General features: G+C 42.1%; 1 protein-coding gene across 1 annotated transcript in view; it reads right to left on the bottom strand.

Annotated features, from left to right (window-relative positions):
• Positions 1-2,031: 2,031 nt before the first annotated feature.
• The window catches only part of WLS (Wnt ligand secretion mediator), a 106,221-nt gene continuing 85,093 nt past the window's right edge, over positions 2,032-23,159 (bottom strand). The window contains exons 11-12 of the mRNA XM_061184036.1: positions 19,476-19,629; positions 2,032-3,100 (exon numbers count right to left, since the gene is read on the bottom strand). Of these exons, the coding sequence (XP_061040019.1) occupies positions 2,991-3,100; positions 19,476-19,629 (264 nt within the window). The 3' untranslated portion in view covers positions 2,032-2,990. The remainder of the gene's footprint in view (positions 3,101-19,475; positions 19,630-23,159) is intronic.

Raw genomic sequence — 23,159 nt, 5'->3', positions numbered from 1 at the left:
AATCTTTAAATGCTGTTGAATCTCTCAGGGTATTGAACTTTTTTCCCTTGGGTCTGGTTCTTTCTTCGGCTTCTTTGACACCTTGCGTTCCTGTGAGTCATCTACCTCAGTTTCTTCCTCTCACCTCTTGAATGGGCTGTGCCCGGTTCATCACTCACAGCTATCTGACGCTTTGCTGCTCTGCCAAGCTGAACTTCATTCTCAATGATGATGGCTGCAAAGTCTCCTGCCCTGACTGGTCCGCTTCTTCTCTTGTTTCCAACTGTTAGCTTGTCAATTCCTCCAGAAGATGGCTTTTAAAACCCAAAACTCCAAACTCCTCATCTGGCCCACTGTAATTCATCTTTTCTGATTGTGTGCCCAGCTCAAAATGGATTCTCCATTCTTTAGAAACTGATGTCAATCCACAGGGTACGCTGCTAGCAGCCATTTGACTTGGTTTCCTGATCACAGGTGATCCGCACAGGGGCAGCCACCTGCCTGAGACTGAGCCGCTCACACACCCTCCCCTAGTTTTGAAGCGAGAGAGACAAAGACTTGGACTAGTTAATGGTATTGTTTTAGGGGAAAGGTCCATGAATTCCTGGTGCTGGGTGCTCTTGGAAAGTTCTACTAAAGTCCCTCTTTTAGTTAAGCTTGCTAGACGTGGCTTCTAGTACTTACAGACCCTTAGGTAATAGATTCACTGATACTTCCTCTCCAAAAATCCCTAATTCTGTCAAGGGCCCTAACGTTCCCTCACCTAGGAGGGCTTGAACTTTGACTCTGCTAGTGCTTTTCATGAGGTCCACATTCAGAATGCTCAGACCTTGGTGGTTTTATCTCCAAAATTAATCCCCTCTTCTCCATGTCCTCTACTGTTGCCCTGGTTCCAAGCTTTGTGATCTTTTTTGCTGGGCTTGTCCAGCCTTTCTGTTGCTCCAGCAGTAACTCTGATCATATCACTTTTCTGCCTAAAACTCTAGGCTGAGTCTGATAGCTCTTCCCACAGCATTAAGGACCCTTCTCATTCTGGCTCACAGATGCATGGGGCCCATCTTCTGCTATATCCACTCCTTTTATGTGCCAGTCAGGCCTGATGACCAGCCTTGTCCAAACATTCTCTGTTCTTCACTTCCTCTATGATTTTTTACTGTTGTTCCCTTTGTCCTTCAGCCCTCGTAAAATCTTACTTCTTCTTCTTTAAGGCCTATCTCAGGCCTTTTCCCCATCTCCTTAGGAGAAACTCTCCCTCCATCCTCTGGGGCAGATTACTTGTTGTGTTTTAAGTTCATCGTCCCTTCCAGACTGTGAGGCATGGGCTACATTTAATTCCTGGCACCACAGTGGTCGATCAGAAGTGGATGTTGAGTGCATTGGATTAAACATCATCAAATGTTTACCAGGACAGGAAAAGGCCTGAGAGAAAAGCCAAAGCCAAAGTATTTCCTCCCATCACTGTTTTCCATGGATTTAGCCAAAATCAGGGAAAAGAAAGGATGGAGAAGGAGTGCCGAGTAGGCGAATTAAATGGATTGTGCCCCAAACCTCCAGGCATCAATATCTGAAAAACAGGACACTCACGAAATTGTCTTTAAAATCCAGAAAGAACATAGTTACACAGCTTCAGAGTTTAAAATGCATTTCCACACACATTAACTGACTTAATTTGCACTGCCACCCCATGAAGCAGTTAAAGTTTATGAATGCCAGTTTGTAGGTGAGGGAACAGCCAGGTCAGGTGGCTTCAACAAGGTCATGCTATGTAATAAATGTTGGGCCTCTGCTAGGAATCTCTGCCTTCTAATCTCAGATCCAGTATTCTTTCTCTCTGCTGTACCATGTTGTCTCTCCAATGGCAGAGTTAAAATACAATGAAACAGGCTATCTGGGGAAGTGGGCATAGGTAGGAGGGTCATAATTTACTTCTAAATCATGTACATTTCCCCCCCACCCTTTCTGTCACACATGCCAGCCTAGGTAGGTTAACCATCCAGTGAAGAAAATGTTACCCTATTTCCAGAAATATATAACACCCCCAAACACTTTGATTTGATGGCAAAATATTTTAATTTTTCATAGAGCTGTTTCCCCCCTACCCCATAGACGCAACACGGAAAAGAATCTGCATGCACGTGTTCTGGCTGAGCATGAGGACGAGGTGTGCATATACATATATGCATATACATACAGGTTTATTTAAATGATCGGATCTACACTTTCGGAGGCTATTTGAAGCATCTTATCAAAAGAAAACACATTTTAAGCAAGAGGTTAAAAAAGCTTTTCAGACCCAGAGGCCATTTAATACAATAAATCCTACTTGGGTAGTTTAGCAAACATTTTTTAAAACCCACATCCAACAGACTGGTTAGTATTGGATATACAGATTTGGTTTCAAAGCTGAAATGCCCCTGGTGTAACAGACCTTCTCATGAAATTCAGTTATTTTATATTATGCCATAAAAAATAAGGGCACATATCTATTGACAACTTAAATATTAACTCGATAGGCTACTTGGTGATATAAATAGGGGAAAAAAAAGTGGTCATGGACTAGGAGAAAGAAGACTATGACACCAGCCCATCTCGGACAGCAAAGAATGTTAAACTCTATCCTAGAATCTAAAACAGGAAAAAAAAGAATCAAATATTCCACTCCATATAGACCCCATCTGGCCCAAATCATCCCCCAAGGAGTGCACCCCCAACACATGAGGTTTACTAACCACCTGCTACAGCTGTTACTATGTCACTAATTAACAATGATCACAGAACATGTGTCATACCAGAGGGTTTGTTATCATCCACAATGCATTAGTGGTTGCAGGAATCTTCCTCCAAGAGTTACCATCAGAAGGCAAGCTGACAAACATCCACACTGCTGGTCCAAGTAAACCACAGCTAAGAGACAAAGCATTCATTTGCACGTGGAGCTCTCTGGCACGCTCCCCACTCTAGTTAGAGGGGCTGGGGCGTGGGGGACAGTCCCAGCCGGGTGCTGCAGTCTCTTACTCCTGGGCCTCCTTGCGGGTCAACTTGTAGATCTCGGTGGGTCCGTCCACGTGGGTGATAGTGGTGGTGAGCTGGAGTTCCTCCCCACTGTGGACACCCAGATCGCCTGAAACAGGGTTTTTGGTGTTAGATGTGATCAAGGAGAAAGCTGGGATTCGTCTCAGTAACAACCACCCAACGCCAGAGCTCTTTCACATTCTGAGCTTAGAGAAAAAACCAGGGCACAGACACCTAAAACTAGGGCTGACTCCCACCCTTTGCACTCGGACTTGCCAGTAATTTCTTAGCATTTCCGTCTCCCAGAGAAGACATTTTAATGATAGATGAGTCAGCTTACTGCCTACATTATTCGTAATAATTATTAACATTTAATAGAGCTTACTTTGTGCCTGACGCTATTCTTGATGCTTTATACGTGATGGTTGAAATTTGTCAAATGCGTCTTCTGCATCTATTGACACGACCATGTGGTTTTTGCCGTATTTAATCCTCACGAGAGCCCTCCGAGGCAGGAACTCTGGTCTTGCCAGCTTTACAGGTGAGGAAGCTGGGAAGGGGGGTCAGGAAGAGGAGCAGACACACGATGGAGCCGGGAACTAGGCCAAGGGAGGTAGGTCTGACTCCAAAATCGCGTACACATTCGCTGTGAATAATTTACAAAGCAGCTACGGCCATGTGAAGGTAAAGAAGACCTGCCTATATTTACCAACAGATTGGACAGGGCACTACGTGTAATGCTTTTAGGAATAATTAGGTGTTTTCTCCTCCAGGAAAAAAGCATAAGAAATGTGCTCTGAATTTTCTGTTGCCCCCAGGATTCTACACAACATCAGTGTTCTGGAGTCATCACCAGTGGACAAAGGTATTCCTCTGCTAAAATAGAATAATGTGGCCTCTTCTCAACTAGCAGGAGAAAAATAAGTTTCTGTGTTAAACCTTTAAAGTCTGCTACCTGCCGTAAGACCATTAAGTGAATACATAGTTGGCAAAGGGAAAACGAATAACACCAAGACCCGAGACAGGAAAAAAAAGAATCAATCAGGTTCTCAGTTAGACTGTATGTGGGATGCACATGTACAGGCATATTTGCAGAGAGGGGTGCTGGAGAACAAAAGGTTAAGGTTATGTCTGGGATTTTTTTTTTACTTACATTGTACACATATGATTTCATAGTTTCTGGAATTGAAATTTTTCCTACTTCAAAGCATGGAATTAAACACACAAGCGCTGTTTTCAATTGGGATTCCATACTATTACTTAGAAGAAAGCTCTGGCCCAACTAATATCTTGTCACTAGTTTAGGAATTGCTGGGCATCCATTAATCTGATGGCCTCTGGACCCTAGGGGTCACCCAACTCACTGGCCCTGCAGGCTGCTTGGCTGGTGCCCTTCATGTGTGCCACGGGGTATTCGTTTTTCACTGTAGACCCTCAGCAGCTGTGCAACTAAATCAGTCTTATGAAATGCTGGAATTGCAGCTCTCTACCCAGGAGAATCTTTAGTCCCAGAAGCAGGGTCATTAGCTGTTGCAGAGACTGTTAATAGCAATTTGGGGCTGTTCTAGCAAGTGTCCAATCCAAGGACAGGGGGCAGAGCACGTACCAAAGGGGTATCAGCCCAGACACCAATGCTACGGCCCTCGGCATGCACCAATAGGGTGGAAAGGCTGCTTAAAGGCTTTACACAGAGCTGCCTGGGGCCACGCGGAACCATTCATTATACAATGAGCAAGTTTTCCCAGGTCAGTAACTTACATTCTCGCTGCTGCAAATTCTAGTCCTCTCCTCAGTCAAGAACGGGCTTAAGCCTCAGATTTCTTGGTCAAAGCTAGTTCTGGATTTGCATATCTGGGTGAGCCAACCAAAACTTCAAAGCCAATTTCCTGATCTGCATGTCTGAGAGTCATCAAAATTTCAAAGAGAGTCCTGAGCACCCCAGTAGACCCATTAGTACCTCCAAGTGTTTACCTAAGGAATCCCTTTCACTGAAGACTTTGTAGAAATAGATACTAGATTGTAATTCTACTCAGGTTTTGAACCGAAGGCACCAATTATTTAAGCTTAAAATGTGATTCCAATTAGCAGGTCCTGGAAAATGTGTATGACCGTACAGATCCCATCACGTGAAAGAACAGCCAAAATTACTTGGGCTTTTTAATTTTAACAGGTACCTATATTATAGTGCTTGTCCTATGTCTGACTCCATTCTAAACACTTTACAAATATTTATGCATTTAATCCTCATTACCAGCCCTTTGAGAGAGGTACTATTTCATCATTTCCATTCTTTTGAAGAAGAAACCGAGGCACAGAGAGGTCAAGTAACTGTCCCAAGACCCAAGTTGATAAATAGCGATGTGGGGTTGAAACCGGAGCAATGAGGCTCCTCAACCTTAGGTTATGCTGACTCTGTGTAAATATTCAAGTTTCCAACACCCATTGAGACTGCCGGTGAAGTACAAATCCACATGCAATACGTTACTGTCATAGATATATATATATATACAGCAATTTGGATGAATTGTTCAGCATATTAATTTTGCATTTGCATCTGATGAAAGGAAGTTTATAGCACACAACATCAGTGCACTGACAGTAAGGAGAGCTATTATTTATGAGTATTTACCATATGCATTTTTAGGGGCTTAGTGTGCCCTGTATTTCCTAATAAGATGTGAAGACACCAAGGCTCAAATAGGCAATGAATTTCTCTAATGTGACCAGGCTGGCCCCCAGCAGAGCCGGAATGAGGACCTGGATCAATGAGACTCTGGCTAGGAAAATCCATGATTCATGTGTGGTTTCATTGTACCTTGAAGACCAACATTTTCCCCTTAGGGAACGGATGGGAAAATGACAGTGACATAGCAGGAGTAGGGATCCCGCCATTTGTCTCCAAACTCCACAGACTTCCTCTTCTGCCAAGGTCTCACTCCATCTGCTACCCTCCCTCTCTCAGCTCCAGTGCACAAACACGTTCAAAGTCTCTTCCCTTCCAAGACAACAAAACAAAACAAACCCTTCTGAAAATGTGATATGTTTCTTATTAGGGGGTAGGGGCAGAACAAATGGAAAAGAATAAATTATGAAAGGAAAAGATTTCTTCAGTTTGCAGTAAGTCTCTTTTCCTAGTTATGATGTCAGTTCATCTCAGCTAATTAACAATAAGATGAAGGCTTGTTTGTAACCATTGTGAAATGAGACCAATCTCTGCCATGGGATTTAATCTCAAAGGACTATCAATAGATCCACATCTATGGTATGACATCCACAGATATGCAGCTGCTGCTTGATTTTAACTGCTGGAATGCATACTGGGGATGCAGAAAGCTACATAAACTGCACTCTAATGATATAATGATGAGCACAGCTTCCTAAGACTGGCAGCATTTTAATGACAATTATTTGTGTAAATGTGGCTACTTTAGTCAAAGAAGGGAAACTTCTGATTTAATTCCAAGGCTGTTTCACAGAATTTGGGAGAGATCCACATTCTTCTAATATTAATAAGGGCTACCTAATTCTGTCCTCACAACCACTAAGGCAAATTAATACCTCATTACGCAGATGTGGAAGTCAGAAAGCTCTCACACTATGAGTTTGTATTTATTTCTTGAGGTCATACACAGTATACATTGGAGCCAGGATTCCAAACCATCTGCGTCTACCTCCAAAGATTATGTTCTTTCTATAACACTCCTGACCTTTCTGTGGAATTTTTTACAGTCCCACAACAAACCTCTTCCCATTTTCACCTTCAAAGCTGAGCTCAAATGATAACTCTCTGTAATGATATCCCTGGTTCATGGCAAAATGAGAAAATCAAGGAGAGCGTATTGTTTGTAAAGCTAAATTATTTCCATGCCAAGGACTGTTGTTTACTCTACAATTATATCCTTTCTACATTTTGGGTGTTAACAAAATACTGGATGGTAGGTTTTCTAAATCTTTAAAAATAAAAAAAAATTTTTTTAAAGAATGTAAATCACCAGCACAGTATCTGCTATGTAATAAGTGATCATTAAAAACACCCACCAATACTTCCTCACATGGGCCGGTCCAGCTCCTCCCTGCTCTGCTCTGCTCTACACGGCTCTATCTAGCCCAGCACCCCAGCACTGGAATTCCCCACTGGGGTTTAGGGACAAACACTCAGCTAGAAAACACGTGTGCTTTGGGATGACTCAGCCTTTGTGATCCCTTCCCTTCTGGGGGATAAGGCAGAGTGGCCTCGGTAGGAAGGGTTCAGGGATCTCTCAGTCCCTTTCAACGATCAAGTTGGTTTATACCAGGCTTGAAGTGAGCCGTTTCCCATCTACCTCCAAGGTACCTCCTGACACTCAGTGCCAGGCACCTCTAAGGAGGGGAACAATAAATCCTAGACATTTGCATGAAATCTTAGCGCCGTAGCTTGAATTGTACTTCCCCGCCAATCCATTTGTTGAAGTCCTAATTCCCTGTACCTCAGAATGTGACTATATTTGGACATAGGGTCTTTAAAGAGGTGATTAAGTTAAAATGAAGTCACTAGGGTGAACCCTAATCCAATATAACCATAATTTCTCCTTCTGAGAAAAAAAGAGATGAGGATACAGACATGCACAGAGGGAAGACCATGTGAAGACACAGGCTATCAAGACCCACTTCAGAATCTGAGTCCAGCCCTGGAGGGAAGACCGATTCCATCGCTGCTCACAGACATCAAGGGGAAGCCAGCCTGGCCACGGGTAGGTGCGTGTCACTTAACACACAAGCAGGGGAAAGATCGCAACAAAAGGCAGCCACCGTCAAAGCCTCATGACTCAAACCAAACATTTACTGAGGCAACAAAAGCCAAAGCCACCTTTCCTGTGAAACAAGCAGCAGGAGACCTCAGAAGCCTCCAGAAGCAAAACTGACACTGAACGGTAGCTACCAAGACACAGGGCCTGGGGTTGCTGCTGTGGCTTCCAGCAGAAAGAATGTATCAGAGAGAAGACATTTAGGGGGAATAGAAATAGAAAGGAACCTGTTGGCACTTAGAGTGTCTCCTGTTCCCTCTGTCATAGTCATCCAGTCAGGAATTCCATTTCTCACTTTTTTTCTAAAACCTTCTGATAAGAATTTTATAAACGAAATAACACAAAAATGAAAGCTAGTATCAAGAACTGACTTCATAAGCAACTCCAACTTTTTTTCCCTACATGAACTGGTGACTGAGGGGAACTGGACAGTGTGTCCTGTGTGCAGGGCATCAATGGTGTACCCCTGAGAGATGAAGCCTTTGCTCCGGGCTAAGGGTTAACATCAGCCTGTGTTGCAGTTTGTTTCTGCCTGGGAAGACATCCAGAATGATTCGCAGATTGATTATGCAAACAGGTAAAAGGAAAAGCTTTAATGAAAAGGCATCAGGAGCACGGCAGAAAATGTGAATGGTCCTTGAAAGAGAAGGTCTAAAGTATCTTTGCTAAATTAAAGAAAAAAAAGTATATGTATATCTATATATGTATACACATATATACATATATACACATAAAATGATTATATGTAAACAGATACATATGTATACATTGATAGTCTCTCTATATATTTTTAACACATTAAAAACTATTCAGTTTTATTAATTAACGTATATTAAGTACACACATAGTCTAAATAAAGCCTTTCAAAATCCACTATATGATCCTCAATCAAAATACAGATTACAAGTATTCAAAAACATTCCTGTTCTTCTGATATAAGAATCTGAGAATTGGGATCTCTATGGTTTACGAAACTAAGGGTAATCGTTTAGTAAACATGGACGTAAATTAATTTTACCACCATATATATATAGACTGACTTGAATGTGTTTATACCAACACTGCAGCTATGGTGGATCAACCGACAGTTAGGAACCTGGAGCACCACGTCCCTGCGGCACCAATCAGCCGCTGACAACATGAAAACATTCTGGCTTGGACACCCTGGCTGGAGTTGTCCTGCCACGTCCCACGTTTCAGGAGGCAGAGGAGGAAGTCTTGTCTCCTAGATCAGACTACTAGCTCTGTGAGAGCAAGCATGAGTCTTTGTCACTCATCCTCTCAAACCCAGCAGAGTGCAAAGCAGTGAGGCACTCACTGGTTCATTTTTAAGGCTCATTTTCCGAGCCACACAATAAACAGAATTATGTGAGAGAAAATGTTCTTTGGAAACTGACCCTTTCTCAAACCTGCTGCCTGCTTTGTTTCTCTCTGTCCATTCCTTGACCAAAAGGGAGAAGCAAAAGTCTATGCTCTCTGCTTTCATTTCCTTCCTATCCACTCCCCCTCCACACACACACACACACACACACACACACACACACACACACATTTCTCGGCATCTCTCTCCATGTCCCAAACAAAACAACACTTCTCAATGGTTCTTTCTCTTTCCTTAGCCCCTCTGGCCCCTGCTGCATCAGAAACTGCTTGCCAAGTTCCTGGAAATGAGCTTTTTCCAGAGCTACACTCAGGATCCATCTCACGAAGGCAAGAAGAGCCACACACCTAGGATTCATTCTCCATAGCAAGAGATCCAAATTCTTGGCTCTGGACCTTAAAAGCTAGAGTGGGGAGGGAGTCCAAGCCATTTAAAAATAAAAACTTTCCACAAGAAAGGAAAAGGAACATGGGAAGGCTGAGGAAGGAGGAGGAATGCCATCCAGAGAGTCGGAGAATTTAAAAATACAGTGTAGGGTGGTGTGGGAAGACGAGGAGTTTGCGTCTCCCCACAACTTGGGTACCAGCAGGATGCTGGTGGGGGACCTCGAAGCCCAAGGTGACAGGAGGAACCCCCAAGCGAACTGGTAGGACGTGGGGGGACTGAGGAGGTAGGAGAAGTGGAGGCCAGACAGGACCAGTGCCCTCGAGGGGTGGCTGAGAGGGGGAAGGGGTTCACCCTTGGAGGCTTGGATCAGGGGGAGCACGCCCAGCGCATCCCCTGCCCAATCGTCCAGAGAAGTCTGCCTGACTCTTGGGCCAGGTCCTACACCCTCAGAGGCCCACTCCAGGCTGCGTAGGTCCTGGGGGCATAAGAGGGAGACCGGGAGGAGATCAGGAGAGGCGGGCAGGAGGGGGCCTCCAGGACCAGAGGAGCAGGAGAGGAGCACAGGGCGTTGGCCCCACCCACTCGAGCCCGGGGAAACCTAGGTGGGGCTCCCAGGTGGGGTCCCCAGTGCTCTGAGACCAGAGGCGGGAAGCACGCCTGGGCCCCTTCTGTTCCGCTGAGCCTAAGCCCCACCCCCAACACCCCCAGGGCCTTTTCCAGTCCTGTGGGTCCTAAGCATAGGGCCCGCCCACTGCCCAAACCCCACCCCTGCTTAGGCCCTGCCCTCCATAGCCAAGGCCTTTTCCACCTTTTCTTCTTTTCTCCTCCTCTTTTTTACTATTGTGGTTCTGTTTTGCCTTCCAGTTGTTGTTTCATCTCTATTTTTATTTTTACATTCTTTCTAACATATCTGTTAATTTCTTAGTATAATTTTATTTTTTACTTTGTTATTATTCTCCCCCCCTTTTTTTTTTGGCTGCTCCGGGCGGCTTGTGGGATCTTGGTTCACGAGCCGGGGGTCTGGCCGAAGATCCTGCGGTGGGAGCTCCGAGTCTGAACCACTGGACTAACACAGAACCTCAGACTCCAGGGAATATTCATCAGAGTGAGGTCTCCTGGAGGTCCTCATCTCAGCACCAAGACCGAGCTCTACCCAACAGCCTACAAACTCCAGTGTTGGAAGCCTCAGGCCAAACAACCAGTAAGACAGGAACACAATCCCACTCATCGATAAAAAAAAAAAAATGAGACAGCAAAAGAATATGTCACAGATGAAGGAGCAAGGTAAAAACCTATAAGACCATATAAATGAAGAGGAAATAGGCAATCTACCTGAAAAGATTCAGAGTAATGATAATAAAGATGATCCAGAATCTCAGAAATAGAATGGAGGCACAGATTGAGAAAATACAAGAAATGTTTAAGAAAGATCTAGAAGAACTAAAGAACAAACACAGATGAACAACACAATAACTGAAATGAAAAATACACTAGAAGGAATCAGTAACAGAATATAACTGAGGCACAGGAACAAATAAGTGAGCTGGAAGACAGAAGGGTGGAAATACCTGCCGAGGAGCAGAATAAAGAAAAAAGAATGAAAAGAATTGAAGACAATCTCAGAGACTGCTGAGACAACACAAAACGCACCAACATTCAAATTATAGGGGTCCCAGAAGAAGAAGAGAAAAAGAACGGGTCTGAGGAAATATTTGAAGAGATTATAGTGGAAAACTTCCCTAACATGGGAAAGGAAATAGTCGCCCAAGTCCAAGAAGCACAGAGAGTCCCATCCAGGATAAACCCCAAGAGAAACACATCAAACCACATATTTATCAAACTAACAAAAATTAAATTCAAAGAAAAAATATTAAAAGCAGCAAGGGAAAAACAAAAAATAACATACAAAGGAAATCCCATAAGGTTATCAGCTGACTTTTCAGCAGAAACTCTGCAGGCCATAAGGGAGTGGCAGGATATACTTTAAGAGATGAAAGAGAAAAACCTACAACCAAGATTACTCTACCCAGCAAGGATCTCATTCAGATTCGATGGAGAAATCAAAAGCTTTTCAGACAAGCCAAAGCTAAGAGAATTCAAAACCACCAAACCAGCTTTACAACAAATGCTAAAGAAACTTCTCTAGGCAGGAAACACAAGAGAAGAAAAAGACCCACAAAAACAAACCCAAAACGATTAAGAAAATGGTAATAGGAACATACATATCGATAATAACCTTGAACATAAGTGGATTAAATGCCCCAACCAAAAGACACAGACTGGCTAAATGGATACAAAAACAAGACCCATATATATGCCTGTCTACAAGAAACCCACTTCAGACCTAGGGACACATACAGACTGAAAGTGAAGGGATGGAAAAAGATATTCCATGCAAATGGAAATCACAAGAAAGCTGGAGTAGCAATACGCATATCAGATAAAATAGACTTTAAAATAAAGACTGTTACAAGAGATAAGGAAGGACACTACATAATGATCAAGGGATCAATCCAAGAAGAAGATATAACAATTATAAATGTTTAGGCACCTAACATAGGGTGCATAAACCCACCTCAAGACATAAGGCCAATGCTATCAACCATGAAAGGGGAAATTGACAGTAACACAATAATAGTAGGGGACTTTAACACCCCACTTACACCAATGGACAGATCATCCAAACAGAAAATAAATAAGGAAACACAAGCTTTAGATGACACAATAGATCAGATAGATTTAATTGATATTTATAGAACATTCCACCCGAAAGCTGCAGAATACACTTTCTTCTCAAGTAGACACAGAACATTCTCCAGGATAGATCACCTCTTGGGTCACAAATCAAGCCTCAATAAATTTAAGAAAATTGAAATCATCAAGCATCTTTTCTGACCACAACGCTATGAGACTGGAAATCAATTACAGGAAAAAAACTGTAAAAACCACAAATACATGGAGGCTAAACAGTGAGCTACTAAATAACCAAGAGATCACTGAGGAAATCAAAGAAGAAATAAAAAAATACACAGAAACAAATGACAATGAAAACATGATGACCCAAAACCTATGGAACACAAAAGCAGTTCTAAGAGGGAAGTTTATAGCAATTCAATCTCACCTCAAGAAACAAGAAAAAACTCAAATAAACAATCTAACCCTAGACCTAAAGCAATTAGAGAAAGAAGAACAAAAATACCCCAAAGTTAGCAGAAGGAAAGAAATCATAAAGATCAGATCAGAAATAAATTAAAAAGAAATGAAGGAAACGATAGCAAGTCAATAAAACTAAAAGCTGGTTCTTTGAGAAGATAAACAAAATTGATAAACCCTTAGCCAGACTCATCAAGAAAAAAGGGGAGAGGATGCAAATCAATAAAATTAGAAATGAAAAAGGAGAAATCACAACTGACACCACAGAAATACAAAGGATTATAAGACACTACTACAAACTATATGCCAATAAAATGGACAACCATGAAGAAATGGACAAATTCTTGGAAAGGTACAATTTTCCAAGACTGAACCAGGAAGAATTAGAAAATATAAACAGACCTATCACAAGTAATGAAATTGAAACTGCAATTAAAACTCTTCCAACAAACAAAAATCCAGGACCAGATGGCTTCACAGGCAAATTCTATCAAACATTTAGAGAAGAGCTAACACTGATTCTTCTCAAACTCTTCCAAAAAATTGCAGGGGGAGGAACACTCCCAAATTCATTCTACAAAGCTACCATCACCCTGATACCAAAACCAGACAAAGATATTACAAAAAAAGAAAATTATAGACCAATATCACTGATGAACATAGTCGCAAAAATCCTGAACAAAATACCAGCAAACAGAATCCAACAACACATTAAAAGGGTCATACACCATGATCAAGTGGGATTTATCCCAGGGATGCAAGGATTCTTCAATATATGCAAATCAATCAATGTGATACACCATATTAACAAATTGAAGAATACAAACCATATGATCACCTCAATAGATGCAGAAAAAGCCTTTGACAAAATTCAACATCCATTTATGATAAAAACTCTCCAGAAAATGGGCACAGAGGGAACCTACCTCAACATAATAAAGGCCACATATTACAAACCCACAGCAAACATCATACTCAGTGGTGAAAAACTGAAAGCATTTCTATTAAGATCCGGAACAAGACAAGGATGTCCACTCTCACCACTCTTATTCAACATAGTTTTGGAAGACCTAGCCACAGCAATCAGAGAAGAAAAAGAAATAAAAGGAATACAAATGGGAAAAGAAGAAATAAAACTGTCACTGTTTGCAGATGACATGATACTATACATAGAAAATCCTAAAGATGCCACCAGAAAACTACTAGAACTACTCAATGAATTTGGTAAGGTGCAGGATACAAAATTAATGCACAGAAATCTCTGGTATTCCTATACACTAACAACAAAAAATCAGAAAGAGAAATTAAGGAAACAATCCCATTTACCATCACAACAAAAAGAATAAAATACCTAGGAATAAACCTGCCTAAGGAGGCAAAACACTTGTACTCAGAAAACTATAAAACACTGATGAAAGAAATCAAAGATGACATAAACAGATGGAGAAATACACCATGTTCTTGGATTGGAAGAATCAATATTGTCAAAATGACTACACTACCCAAAGCAATCTACAGATTCAATGCAATCCCTATCAAATTACCAATGGCATTCTTCAGAGAATTAGAACAAAAAATTTTACAGTTTGGAAACACAAAAGACCCCGAATAGCCAAAGCAATCTTGAGAAAGAAAAATGGAGCTGGAGGAAGCAGGCGCCCTGACTTCAAACTATACTACAAAGCTACAGTAATCAAGACAGTATGGTACTGGCATAAAAACAAAAATATAGATCAATGGTACAGGATAGAAAGCCTAGAGATAAACCCACGCACATATGGCCACCTAATTTACGACAAGGGAGGCAAGAACATACAATGGAGAAAAGGCAGCCTCTTCAATAGGTGGTGCTGGGAAAACTGGACAGCTACATGTAAAAGAATGAAATTAGAACACTCCCTAACACCATACACAAAAATAAACTCCAAATGGATTAAAGACCTAAATGTAAGACCAGACACTATAAAACTCTTAGAGGAAAACACAGGAAAAACACTCTTTGACATAAACCACAGCAAGATCTTTTTTCACCCACCTCCTAGAGTAATGAAAATAAAAACAAAAATAAACAAATGGGACCTAATTAAACTTAAAAGCTTTTGCACAGCAAAGGAAACCATAAACAAAATGAAAAGCCAACCCTCAGAATGGGAGAAAATATTTGCAAATGAAACAACGGACAAAGGATCAATCTCCAAAATATACAAACAGCTCATGGAGCTCAATATCAAAAAAACAAACAATCCAATTTAAAAATGCACGGAAGACCTAAATAGACATTTCACCAAAGAAGACATACAGATGGCCAAGAGGCAAATGAAAAGATGCTCAACATCACTAATTATTAGAGAAACGCAAATCCAAACTACAATGAGTTATCACCTCACACCAGTCATAATGGCCATCATCAAAAAATCTAGAAACAGTAAATGCTGGAAAGGGTGTAGTGTAAAGGGAACCCTCCTGCACTGTTGGTGGGAATGTAAATTGATACAGCCACTACGGAGAACAGTATGGAGGTTCCTTAAAAAACTAAAAATAGAACTACCATATGACCCAGCAATCCCACTACTGGGCATATACCCTGAGAAAACCATAATTCAAAGAGAGACATGTACCACAGTGTTCATTGCAGCACTATTTACAATACCCAGGACATGGAAGCAACCTAAATGTCCATAGACAGATGAATGGATAAAGAAGATGTGGCACATATATACAATGGAATATTACTCAGCCATAAAAAGGAATGAAACTGAGTTATTTGTAGTGAGGTGGATGGACCTAGAGTCTGTCATACAGAGTGAAGTAAGTCAGAAAGAGAAAAACAAATACCATATGCTAACGCATCTATATGGAATCTAAAAAAAACAACAACAAAAAAATGGTACTGATGAACTTAGTGGCAGGGCAGTAACAAAGACGCAGACATAGAGAATGGACTTGAGGACACGGAGGGGAGGGGGAAACCTTGGCGAAGTGAGAGTGGCATGGACATATATACACTACCAAATGTAAAATAGTTAGCTAGTGGGAAGCAGCAGCATAGCACAGGGAGAGCAGCTCGGTGCTTTGTGATGACCTAGAGGGGTGGGATAGGGAGGGTGGGAGGGAGGCTCAAGACGGATGGGATATGGGGATGTATGTATGCACGTGGCTGATTCACTCTGTTGTGCGACAGAGGCTAGCGCAGTATTGTGAAGCAGTTATACTCCAATAAAGATATATTAAAAAAAAATACAGTGTATCCCTCTGAGAGTTCATTTTCTAGGTTTCCATGTAATATTCCAAATTAGCTTTTTCCAAGGAGCTTCAAAATCTTGACAAACGCTCCATAATTCCTACGATACATTGTGTGATCTGGCGGCGGATGAAGAGATGAAAAGGGAAGAGAGCAGAGAAGGAAAATGATGGGAGAACCCAACTTGGAAGAGCCCTTTCCAAATGCACAGGGCACAGCACCAGCCAGGTAAGCTAAGGGCACAACAAGCTGCTAGGGGCTTACGGGCTTCTGCAAAGTCACAGTGGGTCATGTCACCACTGCAGGGCTGCTAAATCGTGTGACTAAAAATTGTGTTTATGATCAGAACAGGGTCCCAAAAGAGTCTGCCTGCTAGATTGCTTGAATGTTTTTCAACAAGGGCCCTATTGGCATTTTGGGCAGGATAACTCTTTACTATAAGGGACTGTTTTGCTCCTTGTAGGACATTTAGCATCCCTAGAATCTGGCCACTAAATGCCAGTGGCACGTCCCAGTCATAAATGACAATCCAGTACAGCCATGGACATTTCCAAACACCTCTTTGCAAGGGATTCAGTGGATATGACCTCCTGTTGAGAACAGCTTTTGAGCTTTCTGTGAAATTACAGATCTGTGTGTTGTGTAGACTTCAAAAACAACAACAAATCTGTTGGGGAACAAATCAAGTTCTATTGTCAACGGCAAGGTTCGAAGCCTAGGGGGGTGGCTGCTGTGCTGTGTAAGACGTCCTCATGGGAACTGCCTAACACTTGGCTCGCAGCTCAAGCATCTGACCCCACAGGGTGGCAGGCAGTCATCCTGCCTCTGCAGGCCTGGCCACAGCTCTGGCCTCCCATGTGCCTGAAAGTGCTGGGCTTGGGCGAATTCTCACCAGTGTTTAGAAATCCCTTACGTGTGACGGAATCACCCCCTGGGCTGCCACTTTATGAAAGGAGGTGCTCTTCTGCCCCTTCCTTGCTAACGGGAATGAAGAGAACCATAGAATTTTACGGTCCCAAAAGATTTTAAGAGATCACGTACAGGTGGGAGAAGTGGTGCACAGAGAGGGAAGCAGTTCGCCACCAGTCACACAGCAAAAACAACCAGAATAGTTTACGTCCATAAAGTGCTGTAGCACGCAGTCAGTACTCAATAACTGTTACCCGCTAGGATTATTATTCCAACATCCCAGGAAGTCCAGCCATTGCTTTAGGTGGTATTTCCCTGGAAGGCAGGAACTCCACCTACTAGGTTCCTGCTTAATACTCTCAAGTCAAGGACAAGTCCATATGGTTTCTGTCAAAGTCCAAGAGGATGGCCATGAAATGAAATCAAGATTCTTGTTCACAAGCCCAGAATCCCTTCCTTTGGCATTATGGAGGGCCACTAAGAGACCACATGCTCCCATTACCATGCATACAGTAAAACACAGAGTGCTAGCAGTGGAAAGGAAGCTGAAGGCTACCTGGCTCACAAGCTTTGTAGAAGGGAAGTCAATCAAACCAAGAGTTGGGCAGGTGGGTAGGTGAGCCAAAGGTCTTTGTTCTTGCCCAGGACCCACGGCCAGAGATGGACTTGATAGTGTGACAGGAAGTCATGGAGTAGAAAGAAAGAGAGGCCTGGTGTCTAGGATGCTTTTGTACAGAAGAGGCAGGTGTAATACTGGGGACAGATGGTGGCTGAGACCATTCCACGACCCTTGACCCTCAGCACAGATGCCCTCCTCTCCCTGCTCCATCCCTCATGTCATCTCAAGGTGACCTATCTCAAGATCACTGGCCCATCTGTGAAATAAGAAAGCTAATCTAGAACTCTTATTTCTAAAGCATTAATGCACTCAACATTTTCAAAGCGCCCTTAAGAACCGATCCTGGCCCTTAAGGAGTTAAGTGTTCCAGCAGGAGAGAGAAGGCACAGGCAAACTCATCCACTACACCTACACAGTGAGTGTCACGTGAAAAGTGTAGTCATGTTCCCCCAGGCCTGCTCTTCAGAACACTAGTTCCAAAAGATACCATGCCTGGAAAAAGGGTTCCAGGGCCAAATGATTTAATAATTTGGAAGTGGGACTACCCTGGTGGTCCAGTGGTTAAGACTCTGTGCTCCCAATGCAGGGGGACCGGGTTTGATCCCTGGTCAGGGAACTAGATCTTGCATGCCACAACTAGGAGCCCGCATGCCACAACTAAAGATCCCGTATACCACAACTACAGATCCGTGTGCCACAATTAAGACCCAGCACAGCCAAATAAATAAATAAATAATTTTAAAAAATAATAATTTGGAAGCGCTGTTACCCCCACCCATTTTAGAAGACATAGTACAAATTAATGTGCTAAAGGCATTAAGATATCTTGCAGTAAAACCATATTAATGCTGATTAAAAACCCAATGATTCTCAAACTCATATGACTACTAAAGCCTACCAACATCCCATGGCAACAATAGTCTATCGAATGTAATCTGCCGGACTCCAAGTGGGGTGATCAGGAATGGGTTTGAAGGAGGAGAAAACATTTTGAACGGACCCAGAAGACGAGTAGGGTTTTATCAGGCCCAGATGGAGGGGGGATATGAATCCATCAACTCAGCAGACACTTGCTGAACACTTCCTATGAGCAAGGCCAACCCTTGGTGCCACGCAGACATGCAGACCTTAAAGCCCTGATCTCTGCTTCAGGGCAGAGCGAAGGGCACTGGCTCTGATTTGACAAAAAGCATCTTTTGTTTGGGGAATAGGAGGCACATGGCCAGGGTAAAGCAGGCACGAAAAAGGGAAGAAAGAATAAGGGTGGAGCCAAACAATGTAGGCCTAAGTATGCAAAGAAAAAGGAGCTCTCAGATGTGTTGTTTACCAGGTCACCTCTTCCATGTTAACAGCACTGGCCCAGGCAGTCATGTTCATTTCCCTCTGCCATGGCTGGTAGAGAAACCCCAGGCAAGCCTCTCCCTTCTCCGGGTCTCAGTTTCCTCATCTATAAAATGACTGGACTGACTAAGTTCTCCAAGGCTCCTTGCAGCAGCACCAAAGACAGCACGTACTAGCACTTAGGGGGAGGAAGGCTATGGGGACAGGAGAATAGCTACTGGTTTGGATGTGTCAACAGGCTTGCAGGAAAATGAGCAGGGGAAAAACGAAGCTAGCTCCACTTCAACTCAGGGCCCAGTCCCCATCCACCCGATATCTCAGCTTGTGGTTCTCAAACTAGAAGAATAAATGTAGCACACTTTCCAACAGTCAATTTTGTTCAAAAAATTGAGGAAAGTAAATTTAATTTTTGTCCTAAAACTGGGAGATACTGTAGACTAGAATGCAATATTCCCAATGTATTTTAAAGATTTTTTTAAAATGAGGACTTATAGAAATATCTGCCCTATGCTGGCGTTTTGTCTTATGGCCCCAGAGTCCCTGGAGGTGTTCATTCACACTTGGAGGGAACGTTCGACTGGGGAACCCAGAGCCTTTGCTATCTAAGTCTTGTAGAGACAGAAGCCTACTTATCCTGATTAAAGCTATGCCAAAGAGGCTGGAACTCACCATTGGACTGGTCTTCCCCATAGTTCTTATGGGATGGTGCATACAAGAACATCAAAGCAAAGACATACAGGTTCCACATGCCATAGATGCCTGTAAAAAAGGCACTGTTCACTTGGACCGTGACGCCGCCCCACTTCCAATGGCCTTCAGTCACCTACAGGATAAAGGAGTGACATTCAGTTGGAACCAAGAAGAAACAACTCCAACACAGGAACCAACTAACACAAACACCAAGTCTCTTTCATATATGGGAAAGTGAAGGGCCATGTAAGATTCCATCTTTTAATCTGAATCATACTAGTATGAATTAAGGTTAATTGAGGGCTTACTGTGTGTCAGGCACAAAGTCAGTGGTTCTCATCTTGGCTGCACATCAGCATCACCTGGGTAGTGTCTCTTCCTAAAACAGCAGCACATCATTATCCCTAATTTAATGAAACGGCATTTGAGTCTTAACGCTTATCTACAATTATAGTTCCTCCTCTGCTACCTGTCTTCGCAGCTGGATGTAAACTCCCTGCAGGCAGAGACCAGTTCTGGGTTGTTTTCTGCCATATCTTCAGCACCTGATATACCACAGGGTTGGTTAAATAAACAAATGGGTCCTCGGAGTGAGTAGTTTTCCTGAGTGGGGCAGTATGGAGAAGCAGAAGGACACAGGCTGGAAGTCAGAGACCTGGATTCACGTCCAGGCTCTACCACTCACTTTCTGTTCAATGTAAGAGAAGTAAGATTAAGACTCTAAACTTCAGTTTTCTGAAGTGCAAAACAAAAACTTGCAGGGTTACTAAGGAGAATTAAGTAAAAATATTTCTAGAAATTTCCTGGCACACAGCAAACACTCAAAAAATCTTATTTTATAATGTCACCCTATGTAAGTCACTCACGAAGGTAATTATGAAACTTTCATATGCTTTACAATTTGGCAAGAATATTTTGAGGCTGGTTTTGTCTATGTTAATGATTTGGTGATTGTTTTAAGGGCTGATGACTTATGGCTTGCACTAAGAACTGTCAAGAAAACTGTTGAGAAGAGGAACTAATAATTTGTGCCAGCTCTGAGATCAATGAAATGATTTTGACCACTTCTGCTTGCTACAGGAAATCTTAAATGGGAGTAAAAGAAAGTATTGGACAGATGTTCTTGTGATGAGGCTGGGTTATATAAACTGTATCTAGGAGCCCCTCCTTCTAAGAGCTAAAGTGTAAGATGGCAAGCTACCTCTAAATGTTAATGACTTAAACAAGCAGGTTGATTTCACCTCCTGTTTATGAGGCAGTGGGCCTATATTCATTTGGTACCCTCTGTATAACCCATGACCCACAGGGGCCCCAGGCAGAATAAAGCTATAAGGACAGGTATTTCCTTCTGAAAGACCTGGAGTGTCAGTTAACGAGGTTAATGGATTATAGACTTGCCAGTTTTAGTTTGGTCTTGTTAATACATAATTTTTCATTTTTGTGATTCATAAACAAACCACTACCACTAACTCTTATTTACTTTGGGAAATAATTCACTTCATATGACATGCTCAGGAAAGTTTTTTTGGCAAAGAAGGATTTCATAACCATCAATGATTTTAGAAAAATGTACCAGCATTCAAGCTATTTAGGACTACTTCTTAGAAACGTCTCCAAATGTCACTCTTCTTACTTTTAAGTATATCCTAACTTTATAAAAATTACAATACTTAGAGCATACTTAAGATGATTTTTAATGCATATAATGGAAGGGGAGAAATAGCCTTAAGATAGTTTTTGGAAATCCATGTACCTGCTATCATAACAAAGGGAACTCTTCTTTATGTGATCAAGGAGGGGAAATGAGGCTGGGAGAGCTAAAGGTAATGTGGAGTAAGGCAGTTCTTATTTTCTTCTACTCTGTTAAGGCAGTGGGCCCCTCAGCTAGGGGAAGGGCCTGCAGGAGAGCCTACTTCCCATACTATAAGCTGGGAATACTCAGTATTGACAACTTTGCTGAAATTGATTCTTGCTGGGACTGGCATAACTGATCCATCAGAGGAAACACCCCCCTGCATGCCTGGTACACAATGGCGCTCTACAGACAGATATTTGTTGAATCAATATGGGCAAAAGCACAGGGACGCGTGCAAGAATGCCAGCACAAATACAGGGAGGTAGAGAGGGGGTATAGAAAGAGTCACTTTTAGGAAATATCTGACTAAGAAGTAAAAAGAAAATACTGCAGTCCATAGTAAACCATAATAATTACACTTAAAAGTAAAAGGAGTAGTCAATGACCTAATGAGTAGTCAATAGGTCAAATCATTTAAATAGTGCTCTCTACTATATTCCTTTATTATCACTTAAAACAAATCGTTAACGTAGATATTCACAAAGCTAAGACTTTTAGAAATAATAACAAGGATAATGATAGTTAACGTTTATTCAGTGCTAACGATGTGTCAGGCACTATGCTAAGAACTGTACGTGGAAGATATCATTTAGTCTTAATAACAATTCTATGAGGTAGGCAGGTAATATCTCCACTCAACTGACGGGTAAACTGTGACACAGAGTATCTTGCCCAAGATTGCTCAGCCAAAAAGCTGTGCCTCTGACCCACCAAAAAGGTGGGTGTTCCTAACCATTATACAACACAAGAGTCGGAATATTATCCTAAATAGGATGAGTCTCTTAGTTAGAGAGACTAAGAGGCAACTATTACGTCAGGTCAAATTTCCTTTGAAATTCACTTAATTGAGCACAATGCACATATTTACACAGTATGTGTGTATATATATATATATACACATACACATACACAGGTTTTTATATTCAAATCTGTAATTATATGAACTATGTATCCCAGATGTAGTCATGTTTGGTATATAGCAAACTAGATATATATGCAAAATACAGTTTTACAGTAGAAACACTGAAATGAGATGCTTATCCTATGAGGGACGCACTGGAACCAGGACTGGCTGAGGACACAGTAGATTCATGGCCCCATCTCACGCTTGCTTTGGGACACCTGCACTTGTTTAAAACGGAGTTGCAGAATTACCCACACTATTTGATTTGTAATCTCTAAATGCATTACTTCCTGCTGAGGGCAAGGAGTTGAATTTGCATAAACGGACTGTATACATAATGTCACTCTACTGTTTGGAGACCCCATTGTGCTTTCCCCTCTTCTCTCTCAATTATTCATGCCTGAGACATCCTGAGCTCCGAGTACATTCCCACCAATATGTGCCACAATAAGCAGCCTCAACAGAGCAGGCCTTGTAAATCCAAAATCTTATTAATGGCAAGGCAAAGAGGTGACAGTCACCCCCTTTAAACTTCCAGAGAGAAAAATCAGGTAGCCCCAACCAAAAAAAAAAAAGAAAAGAATCTCCCCTCTGCCTGAAGTCTTATTTCTAAAAGTCCCCGTTTTTCCTGATTTCACATTTGAACAATTTACTTTTGTGTGAAACCACCCAATTATACCCCTGTAGCCAAGTGAAGGTCAAATCCCTTTACACCCAGTAGTCTTGACAACCAACATTCCACTTTACAACGAGATTTCCAAATCCCAGACACAGGCTCTCTTACTGGAAACATTTCCTCTGTAAGTAACAGAATGAAGTGATCACATACAAAAAAAAGAACTGGGGAAGGCTCTCTGGGAGTTTGCTGCATGTGGCTCGACCTGAATGTCAGGCACCTGGAATC

The sequence above is a fragment of the Eubalaena glacialis genome, chromosome 3 (assembly GCF_028564815.1).
Source record: "Eubalaena glacialis isolate mEubGla1 chromosome 3, mEubGla1.1.hap2.+ XY, whole genome shotgun sequence".
Taxonomy (NCBI): domain Eukaryota; kingdom Metazoa; phylum Chordata; class Mammalia; order Artiodactyla; family Balaenidae; genus Eubalaena; species Eubalaena glacialis.
This window is presented reverse-complemented; position numbering and strand designations above follow the sequence as displayed.